This window comes from Amblyomma americanum, chromosome 11 (assembly GCF_052857255.1).
Source record: "Amblyomma americanum isolate KBUSLIRL-KWMA chromosome 11, ASM5285725v1, whole genome shotgun sequence".
Lineage (NCBI taxonomy): Eukaryota > Metazoa > Arthropoda > Arachnida > Ixodida > Ixodidae > Amblyomma > Amblyomma americanum.
In genome coordinates, this window is record NC_135507.1 from 104,237,111 (window position 1) to 104,264,861 (window position 27,751).

General features: G+C 47.3%; 1 protein-coding gene and 1 long non-coding RNA gene across 4 annotated transcripts in view; one reads left to right on the forward strand and one right to left on the reverse strand.

Moving 5' to 3' along the window:
• The window catches only part of LOC144110513 (uncharacterized), a 148,627-nt gene extending 131,923 nt beyond the window's left edge, over positions 1 to 16,704 (forward strand). The window contains exon 3 of the long non-coding RNA XR_013309856.1: positions 16,386 to 16,704. This is a non-coding gene — a long non-coding RNA (uncharacterized LOC144110513). The remainder of the gene's footprint in view (positions 1 to 16,385) is intronic.
• The window catches only part of LOC144110512 (protein zyg-11 homolog B-like), a 193,880-nt gene that overhangs the window by 157,852 nt on the left and 8,277 nt on the right, over positions 1 to 27,751 (reverse strand). For all 3 annotated transcript variants that reach the window (XM_077643491.1, XM_077643489.1, XM_077643490.1), the window contains exons 2-6: positions 26,438 to 26,645; positions 20,665 to 20,835; positions 18,294 to 18,596; positions 16,736 to 17,002; positions 12,832 to 12,940 (exon numbers count right to left, since the gene is read on the reverse strand). In XM_077643491.1, coding sequence (XP_077499617.1) covers positions 12,832 to 12,940; positions 16,736 to 17,002; positions 18,294 to 18,596; positions 20,665 to 20,835; positions 26,438 to 26,544 — 957 coding nt within the window. In that variant the 5' untranslated portion in view covers positions 26,545 to 26,645. The remainder of the gene's footprint in view (positions 1 to 12,831; positions 12,941 to 16,735; positions 17,003 to 18,293; positions 18,597 to 20,664; positions 20,836 to 26,437; positions 26,646 to 27,751) is intronic.

Below are 27,751 nucleotides of genomic sequence, written 5' to 3' on the forward strand. Positions count from 1 at the left end.
TTCCAAGAGAAAGCAAGCAGCGTAGCATGGGGTGCCAGAAAGTTTTGGTCAGGGCATGTAATGCGAAGGAAAGATAACCACTGGTCCTCATGGGTAACGGAATGGATTCCAAGAGGAAGCAAGCAGCGTAGCATGGGGTGCCAGAAAGTTTTGGTCAGGGCATGTAATGCGAAGGAAAGATAACCACTCGTCCTCATGGGTAACGGAATGGATTCCAAGAGGAAGCAAGCAGCGTAGCATGGGGTGCCAGAAAGTTTTGGTCAGGGCATGTAATGCGAAGGAAAGATAACCACTCGTCCTCATGGGTAACGGAATGGATTCCAAGAGAAAGCAAGCAGCGTAGCATGGGGTGCCAGAAAGTTTTGGTCAGGGCATGTAATGCGAAGGAAAGATAACCACTGGTCCTCATGGGTAACGGAATGGATTCCAAGAGGAAGCAAGCAGCGTAGCATGGGGTGCCAGAAAGTTTTGGTCAGGGCATGTAATGCGAAGGAAAGATAACCACTCGTCCTCATGGGTAACGGAATGGATTCCAAGAGGAAGCAAGCAGCGTAGCATGGGGTGCCAGAAAGTTTTGGTCAGGGCATGTAATGCGAAGGAAAGATAACCACTGGTCCTCATGGGTAACGGAATGGATTCCAAGAGAAAGCAAGCAGCGTAGCATGGGGTGCCAGAAAGTTTTGGTCAGGGCATGTAATGCGAAGGAAAGATAAGCACTCGTCCTCATGGGTATCGGAATGGATTCCAAGAGGAAGCAAGCAGCGTAGCATGGGGTGCCAGAAAGTTTTGGTCAGGGCATGTGATGCGAAGGAAAGATAACCACTGGTCCTCATGGGTAACGGAGTGGATTCCAAGAGAAAGCAAGCAGCGTAGCATGGGGTGCCAGAAAGTTTTGGTCAGGGCATGTAATGCGAAGGAAAGATAACCACTGGTCCTCAAGGGTAACGGAGTGGATTCCAAGAGAAAGCAAGCAGCGTAGCATGGGGTGGCAGAAAGTTTTGGTCAGGGCATGTAATGCGAAGGAAAGATAACCACTGGTCCTCATGGGTAACGGAATGGATTCCAAGAGGAAGCAAGCAGCGTAGCATGGGGTGCCAGAAAGTTTTGGTCAGGGCATGTAATGCGAAGGAAAGATAACCACTGGTCCTCAAGGGTAACGGAGTGGATTCCAAGAGAGAGCAAGGAGCGTAGCATGGGGTGGCAAAAAGTTTTGGTCAGGGCATGTAATGCGAAGGAAAGATAACCACTGGTCCTCATGGGTAACGGAGTGGATTCCAAGAGAAAGCAAGCAGCGTAGCATGGGGTGCCAGAAAGTTTTGGTCAGGGCATGTAATGCGAAGGAAAGATAACCACTGGTCCTCAAGGGTAACGGAGTGGATTCCAAGAGAGAGCAAGGAGCGTAGCATGGGGTGGCAGAAAGTTTTGGTCAGGGCATGTAATGCGAAGGAAAGATAACCACTGGTCCTCATGGGTAACGGAGTGGATTCCAAGAGAAAGCAAGCAGCGTAGCATGGGGTGCCAGAAAGTTTTGGTCAGGGCATGTAATGCGAAGGAAAGATAACCACTGGTCCTCAAGGGTAACGGAGTGGATTCCAAGAGAAAGCAAGCAGCGTAGCATGGGGTGGCAGAAAGTTTTGGTCAGGGCATGTAATGCGAAGGAAAGATAACCACTGGTCCTCATGGGTAACGGAATGGATTCCAAGAGGAAGCAAGCAGCGTAGCATGGGGTGCCAGAAAGTTTTGGTCAGGGCATGTAATGCGAAGGAAAGATAACCACTGGTCCTCAAGGGTAACGGAGTGGATTCCAAGAGAGAGCAAGGAGCGTAGCATGGGGTGGCAGAAAGTTTTGGTCAGGGCATGTAATGCGAAGGAAAGATAACCACTGGTCCTCATGGGTAACGGAATGGATTCCAAGAGGAAGCAAGCAGCGTAGCATGGGGTGCCAGATAGTTTTGGTCAGGGCATGTAATGCGAAGGAAAGATAACCACTGGTCCTCAAGGGTAACGGAGTGGATTCCAAGAGAGAGCAAGGAGCGTAGCATGGGGTGGCAGAAAGTTTTGGTCAGGGCATGTAATCCGAAGGAAAGATAACCACTGGTCCTCATGGGTAACGGAGTGGATTCCAAGAGAAAGCAAGCAGCGTAGCATGGGGTGCCAGAAAGTTTTGGTCAGGGCATGTAATGCGAAGGAAAGATAACCATTGGTCCTCAAGGGTAACGGAGTGGATTCCAAGAGAGAGCAAGGAGCGTAGCATGGGGTGGCAGAAAGTTTTGGTCAGGGCATGTAATGCGAAGGAAAGATAACCACTGGTCCTTAAGGGTACCGGAGTGGATTCCAAGAGAGAGCAAGGAGCGTAGCATGGGGTGGCAGAAAGTTTTGGTCAGGGCATGTAATGCGAAGGAAAGGTAACCACTGGTCCTCATGGGTAACGGAGTTGATTCCAAGAGAAAGCAAGCAGCGTAGCATGGGGTGCCAGAAAGTTTTGGTCAGGGCATGTAATTCGAAGGAAAGATAACCACTGGTCCTCAAGGGTAACGGAGTGGATTCCAAGAGAAAGCAAGCAGCGTAGCATGGCGTGGCAGAAAGTTTTGGTCAGGGCATGTAATGTGAAGGAAAGATAACCACTGGTCCTCAAGGGTAACGGAGTGGATTCCAAGAGGAAGCAAGCAGCGTAGCATGGGGTGCCAGAAAGTTTTGGTCAGGGCATGTAATGCGAAGGAAAGATAACCACTGGTTCTCAAGGGTAACGGAGTGGATTCCAAAAGAAAGCAAGCAGCGTAGCATGGCGTGGCAGAAAGTTTTGGTCAGGGCATGTAATGCGAAGGAAAGATAAACGCCAGTGGAGTGGATTCCAAGAGAAAGCAAGCAGCGTAGCATGGCGTGGCAGAAAGTTTTGGTCAGGGCATGTAATGTGAAGGAAAGATAACCACTGGTCCTCAAGGGTAACGGAGTGGATTCCAAGAGAAAGCAAGCAGCGTAGCATGGGGTGCCAGAAAGTTTTGGTCAGGGCATGTAATTCCAAGGAAAGATAACCACTGGTCCTCAAGGGTAACGGAGTGGATTCCAAAAGAAAGCAAGCAGCGTAGCATGGCGTGGCAGAAAGTTTTGGTCAGGGCATGTAATGCGAAGGAAAGATAACCACTGGTTCTCAAGGGTAACGGAGTGGATTCCAAAAGAAAGCAAGCAGCGTAGCATGGCGTGGCAGAAAGTTTTGGTCAGGGCATGTAATGCGAAGGAAAGATAAACGCCAGTGGAGTGGATTCCAAGAGAAAGCAAGCAGCGTAGCATGGCGTGGCAGAAAGTTTTGGTCAGGGCCTGTAATGTGAAGGAAAGATAACCACTGGTCCTCAAGGGTAACGGAGTGGATTCCAAGAGGAAGCAAGCAGCGTAGCATGGGGTGCCAGAAAGTTTTGGTCAGGGCATGTAATTCCAAGGAAAGATAACCACTGGTCCTCAAGGGTAACGGAGTGGATTCCAAAAGAAAGCAAGCAGCGTAGCATGGCGTGGCAGAAAGTTTTGGTCAGGGCATGTAATGCGAAGGAAAGATAAACGCCAGTGGAGTGGATTCCAAGAGAAAGCAAGCAGAGTAGCATGGCGTGGCAGAAAGTTTTGGTGAGGGCATGTAATGTGAAGGAAAGATAACCACTGGTCCTCAAGGGTAACGGAGTGGATTCCAAGAGAAAGCAAGCAGCGTAGCACGGGGTGGCAGAAAGTTTTGGTCAGGGCATGTAATTCGAAGGAAAGATAACCACTGGTCCTCAAGGGTAACGGAGTGGATTCCAAAAGAAAGCAAGCAGCGTAGCATGGCGTGGCAGAAAGTTTTGGTCAGGGCATGTAATGCGAAGGAAAGATAAACGCCAGTGGAGTGGATTCCAAGAGAAAGCAAGCAGCGTAGCATGGGGTGGCAGAAAGTTTTGGTCAGGGCATGTAATGTGAAGGAAAGATAACCACTGGTCCTCAAGGGTAACGGAGTGGATTCCAAAAGAAAGCAAGCAGCGTAGCATGTCGTGGCAGAAAGTTTTGGTCAGGGCATGTAATGCGAAGGAAAGATAAACGCCAGTGGAGTGGATTCCAAGAGAAAGCAAGCAACGTAGCATGGCGTGGCAGAAAGTTTTGGTCAGGGCATGTAATGCGAAAAAAAGATAACCACTGGTCCTCAAGGGTAACGGAGTGGATTCCAAGAGGAAGCAAGCAGCGTAGCATGGGGTGCCAGAAAGTTTTGGTCAGGGCATGTAATGCGAAGGAAAGATAACCACTGGTCCTCAAGGGTAACGGAGTGGATTCCAAGAGAAAGCAAGCAGCGTAGCATGGCGTGGCAGAAAGTTTTGGTCAGGGCATGTAATGTGAAGGAAAGATAACCACTGGTCCTCAAGGGTAACGGAGTGGATTCCAAGAGGAAGCAAGCAGCGTAGCATGGGGTGCCAGAAAGTTTTGGTCAGGGCATGTAATTCGAAGGAAAGATAACCACTGGTCCTCAAGGGTAACGGAGTGGATTCCAAGAGAAAGCAAGCAGCGTAGCATGGCGTGGCAGAAAGTTTTGGTCAGGGCATGTAATGTGAAGGAAAGATAACCACTGGTCCTCAAGGGTAACGGAGTGGATTCCAAGAGGAAGCAAGCAGCGTAGCATGGGGTGCCAGAAAGTTTTGGTCAGGGCATGTAATGCGAAGGAAAGATAACCACTGGTTCTCAAGGGTAACGGAGTGGATTCCAAAAGAAAGCAAGCAGCGTAGCATGGCGTGGCAGAAAGTTTTGGTCAGGGCATGTAATGCGAAGGAAAGATAAACGCCAGTGGAGTGGATTCCAAGAGAAAGCAAGCAGCGTAGCATGGCGTGGCAGAAAGTTTTGGTCAGGGCATGTAATGTGAAGGAAAGATAACCACTGGTCCTCAAGGGTAACGGAGTGGATTCCAAGAGAAAGCAAGCAGCGTAGCATGGGGTGCCAGAAAGTTTTGGTCAGGGCATGTAATTCCAAGGAAAGATAACCACTGGTCCTCAAGGGTAACGGAGTGGATTCCAAAAGAAAGCAAGCAGCGTAGCATGGCGTGGCAGAAAGTTTTGGTCAGGGCATGTAATGCGAAGGAAAGATAACCACTGGTTCTCAAGGGTAACGGAGTGGATTCCAAAAGAAAGCAAGCAGCGTAGCATGGCGTGGCAGAAAGTTTTGGTCAGGGCATGTAATGCGAAGGAAAGATAAACGCCAGTGGAGTGGATTCCAAGAGAAAGCAAGCAGCGTAGCATGGCGTGGCAGAAAGTTTTGGTCAGGGCATGTAATGCGAAGGAAAGATAACCACTGGTCCTCAAGGGTAACGGAGTGGATTCCAAGAGGAAGCAAGCAGCGTAGCATGGGGTGCCAGAAAGTTTTGGTCAGGGCATGTAATTCCAAGGAAAGATAACCACTGGTCCTCAAGGGTAACGGAGTGGATTCCAAAAGAAAGCAAGCAGCGTAGCATGGCGTGGCAGAAAGTTTTGGTCAGGGCATGTAATGCGAAGGAAAGATAAACGCCAGTGGAGTGGATTCCAAGAGAAAGCAAGCAGAGTAGCATGGCGTGGCAGAAAGTTTTGGTCAGGGCATGTAATGTGAAGGAAAGATAACCACTGGTCCTCAAGGGTAACGGAGTGGATTCCAAGAGAAAGCAAGCAGCGTAGCATGGGGTGGCAGAAAGTTTTGGTCAGGGCATGTAATTCGAAGGAAAGATAACCACTGGTCCTCATGGGTAACGGAGTGGATTCCAAGAGGAAGCAAGCAGCGTAGCATGGGGTGCCAGAAAGTTTTGGTCAGGGCATGTAATGTGAAGGAAAGATAACCACTGGTCCTCATGAATAACGGAGTGGATTCCAAGAGGAAGCAAGCAGCGTAGCATGGGGTGGCAGAAAGTTTTGGTCAGGGCATGTAATTCGAAGGAAAGATAACCACTGGTCCTCATGGGTAGCGGAGTGGATTCCAAGAGAAAGCAAGCAGCATAGCATGGGGTGGCAGAAAGTTTTGGTCAGGGCATGTAATGTGAAGGAAAGATAACCACTGGTCCTCAAGGGTAACGGAGTGGATTCCAAGAGAAAGCAAGCAGCGTAGCATGGGGTGGCAGAAAGTTTTGGTCAGGGCATGTAATTCGAAGGAAAGATAACCACTGGTCCTCAAGGGTAACGGAGTGGATTCCAAGAGGAAGCAAGCAGCGTAGCATGGGGTGGCAGAAAGTTTTGGTCAGGGCATGTAATGCGAAGGAAAGATAAACACTGGTCCTCAAGGGTAACGGAGTGGATTCCAAGAGAAAGCAAGCAGCGTAGCATGGGGTGGCAGAAAGTTTTGGTCAGGGCATGTAATTCGAAGGAAAGATAACCACTGGTCCTCAAGGGTAACGGAGTGGATTCCAAGAGGAAGCAAGGAGCGTAGCATGGGGTGGCAGAAAGTTTTGGTCAGGGCATGTAATGCGAAGGAAAGATAACCACTGGTCCTCAAGGGTAACGGAGTGGATTCCAAGAGAAAGCAAGCAACGTAGCATGGGGTGGCAGAAAGTTTTGGTCAGGGCATGTAATTCGAAGGAAAGATAACCACTGGTCCTCAAGGGTAACGGAGTGGATTCCAAGAGGAAGCAAGCAGCGTAGCATGGGGTGGCAGAAAGTTTTGGTCAGGGCATGTAATGCGAAGGAAAGATAACCACTGGTCCTCATGGGTAACGGAGTGGATTCCAAGAGAAAGCAAGCAGCGTAGCATGGGGTGCCAGAAAGTTTTGGTCAGGGCATGTAATGCGAAGGAAAGATAACCACTGGTCCTCAAGGGTAACGGAGTGGATTCCAAGAGAGAGCAAGGAGCGTAGCATGGGGTGGCAGAAAGTTTTGGTCAGGGCATGTAATGCGAAGGAAAGATAACCACTGGTCCTCATGGGTAACGGAGTGGATTCCAAGAGAAAGCAAGCAGCGTAGCATGGGGTGCCAGAAAGTTTTGGTCAGGGCATGTAATGCGAAGGAAAGATAACCATTGGTCCTCAAGGGTAACGGAGTGGATTCCAAGAGAGAGCAAGGAGCGTAGCATGGGGTGGCAGAAAGTTTTGGTCAGGGCATGTAATGCGAAGGAAAGATAACCACTGGTCCTCATGGGTAACGGAATGGATTCCAAGAGAAAGCAAGCAGCATAGCATGGGGTGCCAGAAAGTTTTGGTCAGGGCATGTAATGCGAAGGAAAGATAACCACTGGTCCTCATGGGTAACGGAATGGATTCCAAGAGGAAGCAAGCAGCGTAGCATGGGGTGCCAGAAAGTTTTGGTCAGGGCATGTAATGCGAAGGAAAGATAACCACTCGTCCTCATGGGTAACGGAATGGATTCCAAGAGGAAGCAAGCAGCGTAGCATGGGGTGCCAGAAAGTTTTGGTCAGGGCATGTAATGCGAAGGAAAGATAACCACTCGTCCTCATGGGTAACGGAATGGATTCCAAGAGAAAGCAAGCAGCGTAGCATGGGGTGCCAGAAAGTTTTGGTCAGGGCATGTAATGCGAAGGAAAGATAACCACTGGTCCTCATGGGTAACGGAATGGATTCCAAGAGGAAGCAAGCAGCGTAGCATGGGGTGCCAGAAAGTTTTGGTCAGGGCATGTAATGCGAAGGAAAGATAACCACTCGTCCTCATGGGTAACGGAATGGATTCCAAGAGGAAGCAAGCAGCGTAGCATGGGGTGCCAGAAAGTTTTGGTCAGGGCATGTAATGCGAAGGAAAGATAACCACTGGTCCTCATGGGTAACGGAATGGATTCCAAGAGAAAGCAAGCAGCGTAGCATGGGGTGCCAGAAAGTTTTGGTCAGGGCATGTAATGCGAAGGAAAGATAACCACTCGTCCTCATGGGTAACGGAATGGATTCCAAGAGGAAGCAAGCAGCGTAGCATGGGGTGCCAGAAAGTTTTGGTCAGGGCATGTAATGCGAAGGAAAGATAACCACTGGTCCTCATGGGTAACGGAGTGGATTCCAAGAGAAAGCAAGCAGCGTAGCATGGGGTGCCAGAAAGTTTTGGTCAGGGCATGTAATGCGAAGGAAAGATAACCACTGGTCCTCAAGGGTAACGGAGTGGATTCCAAGAGAAAGCAAGCAGCGTAGCATGGGGTGGCAGAAAGTTTTGGTCAGGGCATGTAATGCGAAGGAAAGATAACCACTGGTCCTCATGGGTAACGGAATGGATTCCAAGAGGAAGCAAGCAGCGTAGCATGGGGTGCCAGAAAGTTTTGGTCAGGGCATGTAATGCGAAGGAAAGATAACCACTGGTCCTCAAGGGTAACGGAGTGGATTCCAAGAGAGAGCAAGGAGCGTAGCATGGGGTGGCAAAAAGTTTTGGTCAGGGCATGTAATGCGAAGGAAAGATAACCACTGGTCCTCATGGGTAACGGAGTGGATTCCAAGAGAAAGCAAGCAGCGTAGCATGGGGTGCCAGAAAGTTTTGGTCAGGGCATGTAATGCGAAGGAAAGATAACCACTGGTCCTCAAGGGTAACGGAGTGGATTCCAAGAGAGAGCAAGGAGCGTAGCATGGGGTGGCAGAAAGTTTTGGTCAGGGCATGTAATGCGAAGGAAAGATAACCACTGGTCCTCATGGGTAACGGAGTGGATTCCAAGAGAAAGCAAGCAGCGTAGCATGGGGTGCCAGAAAGTTTTGGTCAGGGCATGTAATGCGAAGGAAAGATAACCACTGGTCCTCAAGGGTAACGGAGTGGATTCCAAGAGAAAGCAAGCAGCGTAGCATGGGGTGGCAGAAAGTTTTGGTCAGGGCATGTAATGCGAAGGAAAGATAACCACTGGTCCTCATGGGTAACGGAATGGATTCCAAGAGGAAGCAAGCAGCGTAGCATGGGGTGCCAGAAAGTTTTGGTCAGGGCATGTAATGCGAAGGAAAGATAACCACTGGTCCTCAAGGGTAACGGAGTGGATTCCAAGAAAGAGCAAGGAGCGTAGCATGGGGTGGCAGAAAGTTTTGGTCAGGGCATGTAATGCGAAGGAAAGATAACCACTGGTCCTCATGGGTAACGGAATGGATTCCAAGAGGAAGCAAGCAGCGTAGCATGGGGTGCCAGATAGTTTTGGTCAGGGCATGTAATGCGAAGGAAAGATAACCACTGGTCCTCAAGGGTAACGGAGTGGATTCCAAGAGAGAGCAAGGAGCGTAGCATGGGGTGGCAGAAAGTTTTGGTCAGGGCATGTAATGCGAAGGAAAGATAACCACTGGTCCTCATGGGTAACGGAGTGGATTCCAAGAGAAAGCAAGCAGCGTAGCATGGGGTGCCAGAAAGTTTTGGTCAGGGCATGTAATGCGAAGGAAAGATAACCATTGGTCCTCAAGGGTAACGGAGTGGATTCCAAGAGAGAGCAAGGAGCGTAGCATGGGGTGGCAGAAAGTTTTGGTCAGGGCATGTAATGCGAAGGAAAGATAACCACTGGTCCTTAAGGGTACCGGAGTGGATTCCAAGAGAGAGCAAGGAGCGTAGCATGGGGTGGCAGAAAGTTTTGGTCAGGGCATGTAATGCGAAGGAAAGGTAACCACTGGTCCTCATGGGTAACGGAGTTGATTCCAAGAGAAAGCAAGCAGCGTAGCATGGGGTGCCAGAAAGTTTTGGTCAGGGCATGTAATGCGAAGGAAAGATAACCACTGGTCCTCAAGGGTAACAGAGTGGATTCCAAGAGAGAGCAAGGAGCATAGCATGGGGTGGCAGAAAGTTTTGGTCAGGGCATGTAATGCGAAGGAAAAATAACCACTGGTCCTCATGGGTAACATAGTGGATTCCAAGAGAAAGCAAGCAGCGTAGCATGGGGTGGCAGAAAGTTTTGGTCAGGGCATGTAATGTGAAGGAAAGATAACCACTGGTCCTCAAGGGTAACGGAGTGGATTCCAAGAGGAAGCAAGCAGCGTAGCATTGGGTGGCAGAAAGTTTTGATCAGGGCATGTAATGCAAAGGAAAGATAATCGACGGTCCTCAAGGGCAGCGGAGTGGATTCCAAGTGAAAGCAAGCAACGTAGCATAAAGTGGCAGAAAGTTTTGGTCAGGGCATATAATGCGAAGGAAAGATAACCACTGGTCCTCGAGGGTAACGGATCGGATTCCAAAAGAAAGCAAGCAGCGTAGCATGGCGTGGCAGAAAGTTTTGGTCAGGGCATGTAATGTGAAGGAAAGATAACCACTGGTCCTCAAGGGTAACGGAGTGGATTCCAAGAGGAAGCAAGCAGCGTAGCATTGGGTGGCAGAAAGTTTTGATCAGGGCATGTAATGCAAAGGAAAGATAACCACTGGTCCTCAAGGGTAACGGAGTGGATTCCAAGAGGAAGCAAGCAGCGTAGCATGGGGTGCCAGAAAGTTTTGGTCAGGGCATGTAATGCGAAGGAAAGATAACCACTGGTCCTCATGGGTAACGGAGTGGATTCCAAGAGGAAGCAAGCAGCGTAGCATGGGGTGCCAGAAAGTTTTGGTCAGGGCATGTAATGCGAAGGAAAGATAACCACTGGTCCTCAAGGGTAACGGAGTGGATTCCAAGAGAGAGCAAGGAGCGTAGCATGGGGTGGCAGAAAGTTTTGATCAGGGCATGTAATGCGAAGGAAAGATAACCACTGGTCCTCATGGGTAACGGAGTGGATTCCAAGAGAAAGCAAGCAGCGTAGCATGGCGTGGCAGAAAGTTTTGGTCAGGGCATGTAATGTGAAGGAAAGATAACCACTGGTCCTCAAGGGTAACGGAGTGGATTCCAAGAGGAAGCAAGCAGCGTAGCATTGGGTGGCAGAAAGTTAGGTGAGTGGATGAGATTAGGAAGTTTGCAGGGATACGGTGGCCACAGCGGGCAAAGGACAGGGTTAATGGGAGAGGCCTTTGCCTGTGCAGTGAGCGTAGTCAGGCTGATGATGATGATAATTATGGATGATGAAGTTAATAAACTAGACATATACAAATATTTGATTAACTTTGAATATTCGGTCAAATAAAGTGCTCGATATTCGATTCGATCTGAATGTTTGGTATTCAAAATGTCGAAGTATTCAGCTCGAGTGAATAATGTTTCGGAATTCTTGCTGCAATCGGTTTAGGTTCAGCACACCTCCTCCAGTACGGCACCGATGTGCGTGCGCAACCAGAGCCCTGACTTTGCGCCCTGCACATATGCCAAAACTGGTCTAGGCACGCTCAAGGCAACAGACGCGAGCAGGCAAAAGCATGGCGCTCAGACTTGTACCTGTCAGGTGTCTGTGGCCATGCTCTACCTGTGGTGTGCGTGCGCTGTAACTGGCACGGCGGCATGCATCAACAGAGAGACTTTATATAGTGTGATCCGCTTACATGCGCCGGCAGTGTGCATGCATTGATTGGTCCTGATGGGGCTGGCGTGCAAACAGCAGGCCGGCGCCTAGCGCCATGTGGCATGCTCGTGGCGATCTGCACATGCAAAACGGCTCCCCGCAGAAAGGAATCATATGCTAAATCTCTCTAATCAGATGACGCGCAGCTCCCTTGACTTCCACAGAACGAGTCTGCACTGACTGCAGCTGCCGCTGCCGCTCTTCTCTGCATAAAATTCACTAAGCAAGTACGACGTCGCGAGCACAAAAAAGAGCCAGCACAAGACACATGATATGGGTGCCATTTGCAGTGCCTGACGCGGGGTGGCGCTGGGCACGTGGTACATACACATAGCAGATGTCATGGAGTCACCGCTTAAAAGCAACAGCTGCGCAACAACGTAGTCACAATTGAGAGCAGCTGTTGGAGGCCCCACATATAGGTCTCACACATACGTACACACTGCATATACGTCAGCTCCCCCAGTTTCCGATGGTCATTTTTGCAGAAGCACGACACAGCTCCAATGAGTGTGACAAAGCTTCAATCCATTCTCTCTTTTTTTTTTTATGTAATGGCCTTGTGCATTTGAAAAATACAAGATTTTGAAAATTCCTAATGTGCCGTTCAACCTTTTTTGTGTGCCAGAAGTATTCGAAACATTTGCTTCGAACTAATTCGAACACAATTACTATTCAATTTGAATTCACTTCAAACCAAAAATCCACTACTCACACATGCCTACAATAAATGCTCTGACACGCTATGTACACAACTACACACAAAGCAAACTCACAGCTTTTTCTGAGTGGGCTGCACCACAGCAGTGATCTCTTCCTTTCAGGTGAATTTCGCATCCTTCATCTCACAAACAACCTGGTCTTTTATGCCACATAAGGAACACAGTAAATAATATCTCACAAAACTTTGAGCGGTGCAACACGACGTCGTCTGCTATTTCTGTGCAGACATATTTTCCCATCAGTAGTAACATAATTTTTTTTTTCATAATTTCAAGCATAATGTGCACCTTTGAAATAAAAATTATTTCCACGATCCATCAGGTGTTTACAAGATAGGTTGAGGCATTTTGATATTGCTATTTTCATCAATTATGACACGTTGTATGATATTTTGCATGTCCCTGCAAAGCATCAACCACTAGTATTTTGCGCTGGAAACCTAACAAATTGCTTTCTTAAGGCCTGAATATAATATTTAGGTGGGAAATTATTTCATTTGAATGGAACCAAAAACTGCCATGCCAAAGGGTTAAACAAGACTCCTCTAATAAGCACTTTGATATATAAAGCGTTACATTACTGCCGAATCTCTGCAAGCTACTGATCATTATCACCAATCCCTGCCACTTTGAGTAAATATCCATGCACACAATAACATGAAAGCAGCATCTGGTGGGGCCAATCAACACTCTTAGAAGTGATGCGACGAATGTGTTCCCATGCACTAAACCGTGAGCCACAACCTGCACCTCATAAAAGAAGAAAAAAAAAAGAAGAAAAAACTCGCTCACCACAAGATCAGAGTGGGAAGGGAGCTCGCGAGTGAAGAAGTCGTCGAAGCAGGCATCTGTCTGCATCAGGCCCAGAAACCTCATCTTGGGGTGGGCCTCTAGGAAGCTCCTGCACAACGGTCAACAGAGAGACCCTTGTCAGCACTCAACAAGGCTGCCAGTAGTTCCCACAAGTGAACTCTACACTTAAGTTTCTGTGTCCCCCACCTGCCCCACAAAATCCTTGGCCACATGCACTGAACATGCGTGTTGTACTGCAAGATACAGTTAACGAGAGACTTGGCTTTGAAATTTAAAAACAAATGACCAAAAAATTGATTTTTCTGATAATTGCATGCGCTTGTATGCCGCTTCATTTTCTTTGGGGGGCTGTGCCGAAGTTTCACTGCTAAAATCGACCAGAAAGTACTGTAAAAAAATTGTTTCATGAACCGTAGCAGCTGTGCATTGTGGCAAAATGCTCGAGCAATGGGCGTTTTTCTCCATTACGGTTTCCGGCGTAGACAGATGCCTTGTGAAGCAGGTTTGTTTACGACTGTTTTCTGTTTTGACAATGCATTTGTTGTGTTCCATTCCTAGGACCATAATGAAGGTCAAGCCATTGTTTGTGTTTCAAGTTGGCAACTTTTAAATTTCTCGTGTGAAATTCTTCTTGCTCTAGATATGCCAATGGATGCTAAAAAATTCAGAAACAAAATTTGTGCTTTGCAAAAAAATAGTGCTAAGAATGTTTTAACCTGTAGCAAGGCAATGGGCATGCAGTACATGTTGATCCTGCCTTCTGCCACATCTTCTTAATCCTGCAGCCATTATACAGGATTCAGAGGAAAAATATAATTTTCTGCGGCTATAAGAGTGCAATTCTGTGAGAGTACAGTCGAGTGCACTTATAACGAACATGATGGCTATGGAGATCGTGTTCGTTGTATCGTGTTCGTTGTAGTAAGTGGACCTTCCCTATCACAGCAAAAAATGCAGTCACGCAGAACTGGTGTTCATGCTTTGTTATGCAGGCCCTGAACAGCTCTTTCCAAGCTGTCCAGAGTGGCCACGTGCTTCCCGCCGAAATCATTTCTGCCAATGGCTGCTCTAAGGACACATTACTACTAGTAATTACGACATAAGCGCTCATGGTGGTAGGTCATCTCCCGACTCTCGTCAAAGTTGTGGGGATGCAGCAGCGAAGCTAGCGCAACACATATGCACATGGGAACGTATCAAATGCACTGCCTGTTGACAATGCAGCCTGTAGATGCATGCTTAGCCGCTGGTTTCAACGATGACTTCTTATTGCTTTTTTTTTGGGGTGGCCATGCTGTTTTGGAAGGGGGTGGGGGTGTCACTAGGACAAGCTTTTTGCTAGGACAAACTGTTTGGTCTACACGCTGGCAGGATGTGCCCACTTTTCGACTGCGGGACCGAATTTACGGCGCCTTCTCATTCACTCTGTTATAGAGCTCAGCTGTCACTGTCGTTCGTTGTATCTGAGGCGCATTGCCATTGCTGTAATATATACTTTCATAAAATTATTTCTAATACACACTTTCTAATACACACACTTTCCTCTTGTGGGTTTGACACCGACATATGCTGCCCATCAAGCTAAGGGACCATGAAATCATTTTCGATGGGCATATTGTAGTGCAACAGATCTGTAGAGGTGGTCTTTGTGGGTATTCCAGCCAAATTTGAAAGCTCTGCGTGTACCGTATAATTTAGAAATAATTTTTTGAAAAACGCTATCGCAGTAGCTCGCAACTGATTAAGGTGACACACCTCACCTTGCATCCCCTACCCTGATGATGTCAGTGGGCAGATATGGCAAGCTTGAAGGCTGGCCCTGTCTGCCCACTGACATCATCGGGGTAGGGGATGCAAGGTGAGGTGTGTCACCTTAATCAGTTGCGAGCTACTACGATAGCGTTTTTCAAAAAATTATTTCTAAATTATACGGTACACGCAGAGCTTTCTGATTTGGCTGGAATGCCCACAAAGACCACCTCTACAGATCTCTTGCACTACAATAAGCCCATCGATATCATTTCATGGTCCCCTAGCATGATGGGTAGCATATGTCGGTGTCAATCCCTCAAGAGGAAAGTGTGTGAATTGACTCAACCCGCATGCCCTTTGCAATCTATGCTGCGGGCACCCTGAGCTAGAGCCAGAGGTGACTGACACAGCATCACATGCACCATCAAACATCAAATGGCACCGAGCTGCAGCAACAACAAGAAATGGGTCCGGCAGCAGCCCAGTTATCCCTTAAAAATGTCAGCCCACAGGCTGCTAAATAGCCAGGTAGTACAGTGAGATATCGTGATTAATCTAGATATCCTAAAGCATGTTGCAAATAAACATTGATTGAATTCGTTTTGAATAAGGGAGGTGTGACAGTCCAACAGCATAGAAGCCAAGAAAGGAAGCAAATACAGTAAAACCTCATTATTTCAGAGTCATTGGGATTGTGAACAATGTTTGAACTAAGCGGGTCTTCGAAATAACTGAACACAGCACAAAATTTAAGCGGGTCTTCGAAATAACTGAACACAGCACAAAATAGGACACAGGAAAAAAAATTTGGGAGGCACCTAGGCTCCGCCTTAAGGGTAGGATGCAATAGCGTAATGGGTTAATTTCCACATATGCAGAAAGTCATCCTTTACTTTACATTCATAGATCCCTGGGAGTCCTCGTACACCTTCTGGCACAGTGGTGCAGCGGTTAAGTGGCGAGTCACTGCCCCGCAATGGCAGGCGCTCAAAGCGGTGCGCCTTGTACGGCGCAGGTTGCTCTTCCCGAGCAACCAATCAATAATTTAACTGCCACCTGCCATGGTAGGCACTTTGCTCACTATCCAGTGGGCAGGTTGTGTTGACACCGCAGGCTCACGTGATTTTTCGCTCACAACGGCGGCGCCAACATCAACGCCGAATTTTCTAGAGAACAGGGCCTTTATTGCTATCATGTTAAAATGGGCTGGCTAAGCTAATAGTTAGGGGTGTGCGAATATTCGAAATTTCGAATACGAATCGAATATGTTTGATATTCGATTCGTATTCGTATTCGAAAATTGATATTTGCGAATTTCCGAATATTTCGAAAATTTCCGAATACTTGCCAGCGATCGTATACTGCACATTTTTTCATAAATTCGACTGTGGTAAAACCACAATATCTGGCCAAATTAGCTGATAATCGAGTTAAAAATTCGAGAAAAACAATACAATACAGGAGCAGCAACGTAGGTGCAAACCATTCCTGTCTCCTCCCCAGTGCCACATGCCTTTTCAAGGCCTTTCCCGCCGACCATCTGTGATCGGCTCTTATTCCTCTACGGCTTGGCACAGGCTAGTATGACATGCAGTCAACCAATCATGGGCACTCAGTAAGAATTGCTGTGTCGCAGGTCACGCACTGACGTTAATAGCTACTATAGATGCGGGGCACTTCAATACCAGCGCGTCCACTAGACACTGCCTTGGCAGAAAGCATGCGACATTGAAACCAGTCTCCCCTGCTACGCTGCAATAAACGTACCTTCTACTCTGCAGGCACACACTTTGGCAGTCCACAAGCCGAATCGTGGGCCAGTTCTGTGCTGGGGCTGAGGTGCCTCACCTATCAAGAATTGTCATCGCTTGCAGCAATTCCATCGCGGCTCCAAAGAGCCATCACTCCACCAGGTTTGTGGAGAAATCAGGATGAGCTGCTTCCATACAGCATCCCGGATATTCAAATTAACTGGGCTGGTACAGGTCACCAGTTCAAAATTTTCCGATAAAAGTTGAATCCAAAAATATGGGACTGCAGTTATTCTTTCAGTTACCCACGATTTCGAGGTGATAGAGTCCAAATTATTGAGGTTTTACTGTAGCATAATGTCATGTGGGGTGCCATGTACCTGAGTGCAGCGACAGTGAGTCCGTCCTTGCCCGACAGGTCGAGCGAGACGAGATGCGGGAAGCGGTGGGGGTCGCGCAGCAGCCAGGACACGTCGTGGCGCAATGGGTGCAGCAGGTCTAGCGGGTGGTCCCGATCGTCCGACACGTCCAGGTGTTGCAGCTGCTGCAGCTGACACAACACCGCCTCCTCACCGCCACAGCTCTTCAAATTGTACATGCTGAGCGAGCGCAGCCGGTCGCGGCAGCGCAGCAGCGGCGAAAGGTCCCTGGGAGAATCATCATCATGCACGGCGCCACCGCACTATAATTGGAACGTGCCTCACAGAAAAATAGCCAGTCCAGCTCAGAGGGGATCGAAAATTCATTCAGGTTGCGCAAAGTTGGATTAGTCGGAACACTTCTAATACACTTGACATTGATGGAAGCGAAGTGGATTAGAGTAAAACAAAAAATCAAATAGGGTGAATTTTAATTAACGAGATTCCGCAGTACATCGTCAAAAAGTTTTGAATTTTCAACATGAGCACTGCACGATACCACTGCGCATTTACTCACAAAATGGATGCACTAGCACAATCTAAATTATACTCTTATAACCATAATCATAAACTCATAAATTATAAGTGTAGTCCAATTATTTTCTAAATCATCATCCTGTTACCACCACTGCTGTAAATGAATCACTGTCTTTAGAAGTATTAAAAAAATGTGGACATGTAGTTGTAGCTCTTTTACTCCAACACACAAGCCAGGTGGTTCTTCACCATACTCTAACCACCACCACAGCCCAGAAGTGGTCGGCAAGAAGGAGTGCGCCAAAATGCTTTTGTGGCCATTCAGCCCCTCGCACTCAGCCATCCTGTTATTGTAGGACACGCGAGATGTGCGAGACCATGCGAACATCCAGGGGTTGTTTAAAACTTGCCTCGCACGCCTCCAACACCGCTGAGAGCTTCAGGCTGCGAGGGCTCTTTTAAACTGTGTTCTGTTCGAAGGAAGAACCCTGCACGTTGCTCTGCAGCGCCCCGCAGATGCCACTGGTAGCCCAGTTCAAAAGGACCTTTCAGAAACTCACTGCCTTAAGGATCTAGAACTGCTGCCCTGGCACCTGGCTAAGGGCCAGTGCTGACTGGCGGCAAGAGTAGGTGGGATGGGAGGGAGAGGGGGCATCCGACCGCCTCACTCCAATGCTAACCACAATGTAAACAAGTCTAAATAGAATTGTTTCTATCCGTGCCCTGCCTGCGTTCTTCCCTCTTCCAGTGCGCTCCTGCAGCAGTCCAAAACTTCAAGCGGTCACAACAGCACCGTTGAAAAGGAACACACACCTCCACGAACTTGGTGCTCCCGCTCTCCCCCTCTCGCGCTGGTCTGGCTTTAGTGCCACACTTAAGTTGTTTTTTTTGTCCCAGGATGCAAGAGATGTGGCTGTAAAAGAATCAGTAGTTCCTTGCCCCATGTTGCTTCCTTGTCTTTGTCCCGTGTTGTGCAAACTACTTGGAGACCTACTGCTCCGACCAGACAAGCCCACAGAAAAAGAAGAAGAGAGGGGCGCACTTGATGCGGGTGGCCGAGATGTCCAACACTTCGAGCAGGGGCAGGTCCTGGGCGACAATGTCCAGGCCGTGACGGTTAAATTCAGTGCCGCTCACGTTGAGGGTGGTCAGGCCCCGCAGCTTGGAGAGGGCCACCACCACGCAGAACTTGGAGCTGGTGAACGCAGTGCGTGCCACATTGAGTAGCCGCAAGTGGGCCAGTGTCCAGTCGCCCAGGCAGCCAATGAGGTCATTGACTGTCACCCGACTCAGGCCGGTCGCCTCCAGCTCAGTCAACTTGTGCGACCGCAGCACCCGCAGGCCCCTGCACCAGTCACCATAAGTGAGAGAGCTTGATAAATAAGCACAGCAGATGTGGTGATACATACGCCACTCTGTCCTGCCCAGTCTAATGCAATCTGAAGGTTAGCGCGAACACTACAGCCAAAAGGGGCCAATGAATATTTCATCGTGTGGTGATCACTGCATCATCATCGACAGTAGCAGCCTGACTACACCTGCTACACAACAAAGGCCTTTCTCTTATCTCTCCAATTAACCCTGTCAGGTGCCAGCTGCAGCCACCCTACCCTGCAAACTTCTTGATCTCTTCAGCCCACCTAATTATTCCGCCCCCTGCTAACGCTTGCCTTCTTTTAGACTCCAGTCCCTTGCCCTTAACGGCCATCTGTTATCTTGCCTCCGCCTTTCATGCCCTGTCCAAGCCTATTTCTTCTTCCTGATTTTGTTTGTTCCCTGACACACTGTTGCCTGTACCTGTGTGGGCAGAGACTTATTCTTTTTTAGTAATCTAACTGTGTAAGCATTTTAAAGTGACTGGTCATTAAACACGCATCTCTAAAATAAACATTCAAACAAAGTTGTGCTAAATATAATTACACTGCAAGAAATGTGACTGTGTAGATGAAGGCAAACTTTGTATTTTGTGTATAGTTGCAAAGCGAACACATTACTCTTCATGTGTTACGTCTCACCACTGTAATGGCCCCACAGTCAGCAGTCTTTGTAAATAAATAAATAAATAAACTTGTTCCCAAGTCAGCAAGGCAATCAAAGGGCCTAGTTGGTGCCTCATGGCTCACTCCGTTGCGTGGCAAATATGAAAAGATGGCAAAAAAATTTGTGGTTGTGGTTTTTCACGTAGTCTTCATATTGCAATCCAATCCCAAACAAATGCAAGTACTACCTTAATAAGGTTTGAATACTTCTTGTATACTGAAAATTGTGTGCTGCCATGTCTTTCTGTATGGGCCACCGAGGTGGGAGCTGCATAGGTTCTGGCACTTATTTTTATCCTACTTTACAACCCATGTTACTTCTGTCCGCTGTGTATTCTCAACCAGCAGTGGTAACTTCCACCTTAAGGGAGTTGAGTCTTTCAGGAAAACTTTTTTACTTTATGTATTTACAAAAAAAATTTCTAACACATTAATTTTTGTTCTTGCGAAATGTCACTGTTGTATCTCCAGAAAATTGTTTTCTCGTATATATTTTCCCTCTGAATCCTGTTAAAAAGCTGCAGAGTCAAGAAAATATGGCCAAAGGCTGTTTAACATGCACTGCGTTTCTACTGGCATGCTACAGGTCATGACATTCTTAGAATTACTTTTTAGCAAAGCACAAAATTTTAGTTTTGAATTTCTGCAACACAGTGTCCAATGACATATCTAGGGTGAGAAGAAAATTTCACACAAGAAATTTAAAATTCGCGAATTTGAAAAACAGTGTGTTGGCCTGCAGTACAGCCCTAGGAACGCAACGACACAAACAGGGTAAAAGTAGATAAAATGTTCATGAAGAAATCTGCTTCACAAGGTGAACATTTAGTCAAAAAACTGAAAAGGAGAAACACACTGGCCGTTTCCCAAATTGAGCGTTTCCCTGCAATGCACAGCTGCCACGGTTCATGGAACAATTTTTTTAGGTTCCTTCCCGGTCGATTTCAACAATGAAACTTTGAGACAGCATAAAATAAGAAGCATACGAGCAGATACAACAATTATAAAGAAGATAAATTTCTTGGCCCTTTTTAGGGATTTCAAAGCCTGCATCCCCCTCTTAAGTGAACTACAGTTATGCACAGAGAATGTGAGAATAGGTGTGTGAAGACAGGACATGCTGAACAGAGATGAAAAAAAAGAAAGATGTACTCGTGTCCTGCTGATACAAAAAAGGCAGTGTTTAGACACCACAGAACTTCTCCCAACTCTTGCAACAGACCCTGGCGAGCACCTTGCCACTCACTCCAGTCCAGCCCCAGGAGTGAGAGCAACGAACTATGGCAGCCTCAAATGCAGCACAGTAGTGCCACCCCATCCAGGTGTATAGCGGGAAGGTTGCAAAGGAAAGAGGACCCCCCCCTCCCCACTTGCCTGGTGGTGACACTGGCCGCATTGTTGATGCGCACCCTCTGCAGGCGGGTGAAGCGCGAGTCAAACAGCGTCAGGATACTGTCGGTGAGCAGGCCCCGTGCACTCAGTGTCTCCAGCACCTGTTGCGACACCTCCCGGTGGAAGAACACCTCCGGGTCCCGGAATGAGTAGCTGCACCGCCACTGTCGCTCAGGGCCACCACTCACACAACACAGAATGTGCACCTGTCTCTTACACTCACAAATGAACCAGGCCAACATACTCACGAGTTTCAAAAAAGCATTTCACAAACAATGCACACTACAGCCTACTCTACAGACATCAAGGAGGCAAAAGGCACTGCAAAGGTGGTTCCTGTGGTGGCCGAGCACCGCAAAAAATATCAAACTCCACCATACAACAAGCAGCAGCTTGGGTATGGTACATGGTACTTTGCATTACATCACATAAAACAGTAAGCAGTACGAAAACTCACATCTGAAATTTTCTGCTGAAATTCTACGCAAAAATTTATGCAGAAAAGTTCCTGACCACAGCCACACAGCATTGTTCACTGTTGGCTGATGCAGAGGGAGGGCCCTTTAAAATGTTCCCAAAGACTAAGCTCTCTCTCTCTCTCTCCACACAAGCACAACTTCTAAGCCCAAGTCCTCGCGCATGATGACAGTAATAGGGAACCTTGTGCTTCTTAGCTCTGCCTGCTTCTTACGGTTGCTTTCTGCAAAATCTACTGCCTGCTTCTTACGGTTGCTTTCTGCAAAATCTAAGTTTTATAGGATACACGTGTACCATGCTTACTGTACCCTTTTAATCGACTGAACATTCTTCCGTTAGGTGCCTATTTCCTTGCACTGGGTTAAAAATGACTTCCTAATGTGCTCTTTGCCTTTGCCTATTTTCTCTGAACCTTCCATGGCTCTGTAGCTGGTATGGAAGCTCACCTTCCCGGCTGGCTATGTGCCAAGTGACCCCCATAATTTTCAAATGTGCAGTGTTTTTTTCCAAAGCCGCAGCAGAGATGACAGGCACTTTATCCACTAGCAACCAGTCGCAAAACTCTGTGGAGCACGCTTCACTTATAACGTATGAGACTTCATCACTCCTTGGCATGATGACTAAAACAAGGTAGCTTAACAGCCCACGGGCACCGTACCTTCACACAAATGAAACGGCAGTGATACAAGTTCGTTTTGGACAGTCAAGATGTGGAGAAATGGAGCAAACACAAACCCACGAAACAAAGTTCTAGCATGGAGGTAAACAGTTTCGCATTAAACAACAGCAAGATGCCTCACGCTAATGGTTGCACTGGGTTTTCAAGACGCATAAAACACCAGCAATGGCTACGCTTCAAGTCAATTTTTTATATCCCACTTTTAACTTAGTCCAAACAAATTACACCATTTTTCTTTTGTTCTACATAGGAAACCATTTTACAGTTGCCTCCTGCACAGTCCCTTTGATGTGAGCACCAAGCACCCTCATGCAGAGCTAATTTGCATCAGATTGCAGCTACAAACTAATGCAAACAATCGCATAGACTGCACAATAAAAAATGACAAAAAAAAGTTATAGGAGTTTAATGCAGTTAAACTGAGTAGCCGTGCAAATGCAGGTGTTCATTCTTCAATTAGAGGGAGCAATTAGTAAGCTCCGTGTTAAGGGTATGACTCAACAGCTTTAGTGGGTTAGTGCCCATATAACAGAATTGGTCATTCTCTACCTAATGGTTTATGATTTATGGGGGTTTAGCATCCCAAAGTGGCTAAGGCTATGAGAGACACCACAGTAGCGTTCACAGATGATGGTGAGTCCTCATACCACTACCAGCGCAGTGGCGCAGCGGGTAAGCGATGCACCACTGCACTAGCAGGGGGCTGTTTCTATCAGAGGCACCGGTAGGGATTGTCCGACCCATGCTGCTCTTCCCGACACAAGACAAGCCAAAACGCCAAGACAAGCCTCTTTCCGACACAAGACAAGCCAAAACGCACAAGACAAGCCTCTTCCCAACACAAGACAAGCCAAAACGCACAAGACAAGCCTCTTCCCGACACAAGACAAGCCAAAACGCACAAGACAAGAAGACAAGATTCTAGCTCAGGGTTAATATGTCTGGAATAGTGCTTTTGCATTAAATGTAGCGACAACTCAATACGTACGCATAAACACAGCTTTAGTTCATATAGGTCAAGTGCTTTTTAATGCAGCCATTCACCTTTGAGCACACCGGACTATCTCGTGCTCTAATTCCTGGTCCATAGGCATTAGGCAAACAAAATAACGGGAGCTGGCAGGATACAGAACCTACCCCCAACTAAAGCTCCAAAACAAACTTGCACAACAGGGAACAAGCGTACCCACTTCAGCCCAATAGATTTTTTTTTTTTCTATGGATAAACCAGCTTTCACGGTTAGTGTCACCACTAGTACAGCTGAAAGAAAAAAGAAAACAGCCAAACATAAAACAGAATGCAGGGCTGACAAACGGAAGCTGCAGCCATGAAAAACAGCAACCCAGCTGCACCTGTGTGCACAGCTGCACTTTTTCACTACGGCGCCGCTTGGCAACAGCCAATGCCACAATGAAAAACAGCCCAAGCATGACCAGGCAAGCGCAGAATGAAAAAGAAAAACAAAACAATGACAACAAACAGGCTCTATGGAATCAAGGTTTTGGGGTCTGCATGCAGAGTCTCGACTGTGATTCGTGACAGCCACTTTTTACTTCCTTCCGCCATTAGAGCTCAGAAGCTGCAAGCAGCACACCCATGAGGCAGCTATGCTTTACGACAAGTCATCAACATGCCGTGGGGAAGAAATACATTTCTTAGCAAACACCAGTTGACACAAAGCACATCTGCCAGCATGCCACAGCTTTGTTGCTGACCGAAACTAATACTATAAGCACATCATCGTCGTCAGCTTGGCTACACCCACTGCAGGGCACAGGTTTCTCCCATATCTCTCCAAATAAACATGTCCTGTGCCAGCTGCGACCATCATACACCCGCAAACTTAATCTCATCCGCCCACCTGGCTTTCTGCCGTCCCCTGCTACGCCTGCCTTCTCTTGGAATCCACTCTGTTACCCCTAATGACAAGCGGTTATCTTGCCTTCGCATTACATGCCCTGCCCAAGCCCATTTCTTCCTCTTGATTTCGACTAGGATGTCACTAACATGCGTTTGTTCCCTGACCTACTCTGCTCTCTTCCAATCTTGATGTTACCCCCCATCAATTTTCTTTTTGCAACTTGGCGCTTCATCTGCCACACATTGTTGCCAGATGATTGAAGACATGGAAGAGGTGGCCACCAACTACACAAACCAGTTTCGTGCAGTGTGCAACAGACCCCATGAGCCACAGACAGGAAACGACAGACCACTGCAGCAAAGGCTGCTACAGAGGCACACACACACAAGCTCACAGCTGCATTTATTTGGAAGCGCACATATATATGTATATGCATGCCCTCAAGCATACACATCTGTGTCAGTATGCATGTTTTCTCTGTTCTGAAGTATGGGACACCACTTCACCCATCATTGTGCCATGCTGAATAACCATTCAAAGCTGGAATTTCACCTAGCCGTACGAGCCTCTACTTTGACCTCTTCACGCTCCAAGGAAGCCTTGCATAATGCGTTGCTTTAAAAGAGGCACTGTGGTGTTTTTTTAACTGCCAATTATTCTGGTTAAAGGGAGTCCTCATGCATTCCAGAGACCAGTGAAAAAGAATTTCTGAAATCGGAGAACACAAGCAAAAGTTATTCCATTTAGAAAATTCAAAATAAAAAGATCCGAAAAAACTGCAATTCTCTCGCCAATTTGGTGTTACTTGGTGTTTTAGTGTTACTAATGAGAACCGCGCCTTACACTCGCACAGCAGAAGCTTGCATGAATTTGTTGGCTTGCCAGGGCAGCCTAGAGTCATGCATTTTAACACGTGGCAAACAAACCGCAGACAGTGTAGGGGCGACTAACTCGACAAAGGAAGCTCCTTAAGGTTCCTTTTATAATCCCCTTTACGATTGGAGAGTTAGCAATGGTTCCCCCCCACCAACCTTGCCTCCCGTTCGGCTTTTTTCATTCCATTCTTGGCCAAGGTGTGCAGATTCTTTTTTTTCACTGCCTCCTTGCTGTGGTTCGAACAGCAGCATTATTCTTATAGTTTTTGTTCTTTCACACCATCTTTCCAGCTTTTGTTTTACACAAAAAGCTTACAGCACTCACAGAAAAAAATTTTAGTCCATTTCCTGACCAAAAAGGAACAAAGTTCAAGCTGGACACCCAACCAATCAGAAAGGCAGTGCCCAATGTGTCTGCCACTTCATTTCGACTGCCAAAAACTGCAGCTGCGTTTCGACACCATCAGCTCGAAATTTCTGGAGAAGATTAAGATATTAAATGCTACACACACAAAGAATAAAAGCAGGCTTATAGTTACAGGGCCCCTTTAAAACCCTAATCCTCCATGTATAGCGCAGTACTATAGGATCGCAAAAGCGCTGAAAGTAAATGAAAAAGTCACCACAGTGTATTTGCTACTATTAGGGGAAAAAAGGAGAATACTCACTAGCCAATAATCTCAGAGGAAACTAATCAGAGGTTTAAAGCCGGTGAGGCATCCTCACACAAATTCATAAGAAGTCCCCTAGCAGTTTCTAGAACCCAGTAGAGTCATTCGGCTAGCACAATGTGGTGGCCATCGGAAGAACAATAATGGATGCCACCCCCTGCACCAAGAGAAAAGTTCAGTGAAGCAATGCAAAGTTCAATGACGTGGGGAGGACTTCAATGTAAAATTTCTTTCACTACATCTGCCAGTTCATTACATTTCTGCAATGTAGGAACGACTACGGTAGGATGAAACTATCAAAAAATAAAACAGTTGGTAACAATGGGTCATGGTCCGCGGCGTCCTGTGTTACTCCGCTGACCAATCACAATACCAAATGGAATCACCTTGCCAGAGACATAAAAATTATTGAGCTCAAGCCATTGCACCGAGACTAGGCACCTTGTAATTAACACCCTAATGAAACAGTACCTCTTTTTAAATGAACAATGTAATCAGAGGTAACATGTTGCTTATGGGTGTTGGCACTGGCATGTGGCATTCAACGTCTCAAAGCTGTAAGTGGACTGCGAGATATACCACAGTGGAGGGCTTATTAGACCGCCTGAGGTTATTTAAATCACGTGCACTAATATTACACAGCATAGGAAGAGCTTCTTCGTTTCACCTTCACCAAGTAGATGAGCGAAAGCAGGTGTTCATCCTTTAATTGGAGGGAACACTTCAGCTCTGCCTTAAGGGTAACCTGAGTTACTACCCATGCTTACCCGAGTAACTCAGGTAAACTCAGATAACTCAGGTTGCTAGGCAATGACACAAGGTCATATGTATATATGATGAACGTACGGTGACAAGATTCTTGGTCAGTATTGGTGAGCGTACGAGTGCTTTTACACTAACAGTTTTAACGACTGACTACATTTTTTGCACAGAGGAGTTCTGTGTGGCGATCCCAAATGTGAGCGGAGCTTCACTGCAGACTGCAGTTGTATCTCACTATAGTGACGAACTGCCTGATCACAAGGTTAAGAAAGAAGCTGCTGAAGGTCACACAGTGCATACATTCAGACCACAGCTCTCCATGGAGCCCCATAATTTCACAACAACAAAAAAATGCAGCGAAATAGAACAAACACACACACGCACATGCAAATCAGAAAAAGGAAGGAGGAGCAAACCCCGAGCACTCACCGCACTGCCTGCTGCTGCTCATCTGTCTGGACCTCACAAATGGCGTCGATGTTTTCACAGATAAAGTCAACGCAGCACTCCTGCAGTGACGCCGGCGAATCGTACATCCTGGCTGCCGGGCAATGCTCAGTGTTCTAAGGGAATCATCGCCTCACTCAGGCCTCTCCCTCCAGGGCACTCTGGCCAAGGCTTGACTGCTCCGTCAACACTGTTCGAGGGAGAAGGGAAACTAATGCATTGCCTCCACTTATAAATGCTCCCCACTGTGTCACTGCCACTTACTACTGCAGTAGACATACCGCCACATGTGTCAAACCGCTATCACGAATACGAAAGCATGCCCTGTTATTGATGAGTCACTGCTTTGAAGTAAATTTCACTATTTTGTCCCAAGACTATGCTTTTGCTTTCATTTTTATGGTGTTTAACGTCCCAAAGCAACTCAGGCTTTGAGAGATGCTGTAGTGGAGGGCTCCAGATAATTACGACCACCTGGGGCACACAGTACACAGGCATCTAGCATTTCACATTAATTGAAGTGCAACAGCCATGGCCGGAATCGAACCCACATCTTTCGGGTCAGCAGCCGGGAACCATTACCGCTAAGCCACCGCACCAAGGCTATGCACCTTGTCATAAACACCCTAATGAAACAGGACCTCTTTCCAAGTGAACAGTGTAAGCAGAGGTAAATTGCTGCTTATAGATGTTGGCATTGGCATGTGGCATTCAATGTCTCAAAGCTGTTCCAGACTGTGAGAGAGGCCACAGTGGAGGGTTTTTGAGACACAGCACAGGGGGCGTTTCTTCATTTCACCTGCACTGAAAATGCAGATGCAGCAGCCAGGACTCTATCCTGATAATGGATAGAGTTGTTGTAAGTTAGCGCCCATCCTGTTTGTCTCTCTGCGTCCTTGTCTCTTTAGCACATTGTGACAAGTGAAGTCTATCCTGAGACATTGGGCTCAGCAGCCAAATGCCACAGCCACTGAACCGCCCTAGCAATGATGAGCAAGTGTCTGTTATAGGTTTATGGTTTATGGGGGTTTAACGTCCCAAAGCGACTCAGGCTATGAGAGACGCCGCAGTGAAGGGCTCCGGTAATTTCGACCACCTGGCGTTCTTTAACGTGCACTGACATCGCACAGTACACAGGCCTCTAGAATTTCGCCTCCATCGAAATTCGACCGCCGCGGCCGGGATCGAACCCGCGTCTTTCAGGCCAGCAGCCGAGCGTCATAACCACTCAGCCACTGCGGCAGCAAGTGTCTGTTATAGAAGCAAAAATAATTCAGACATGTTGATATAGCACAA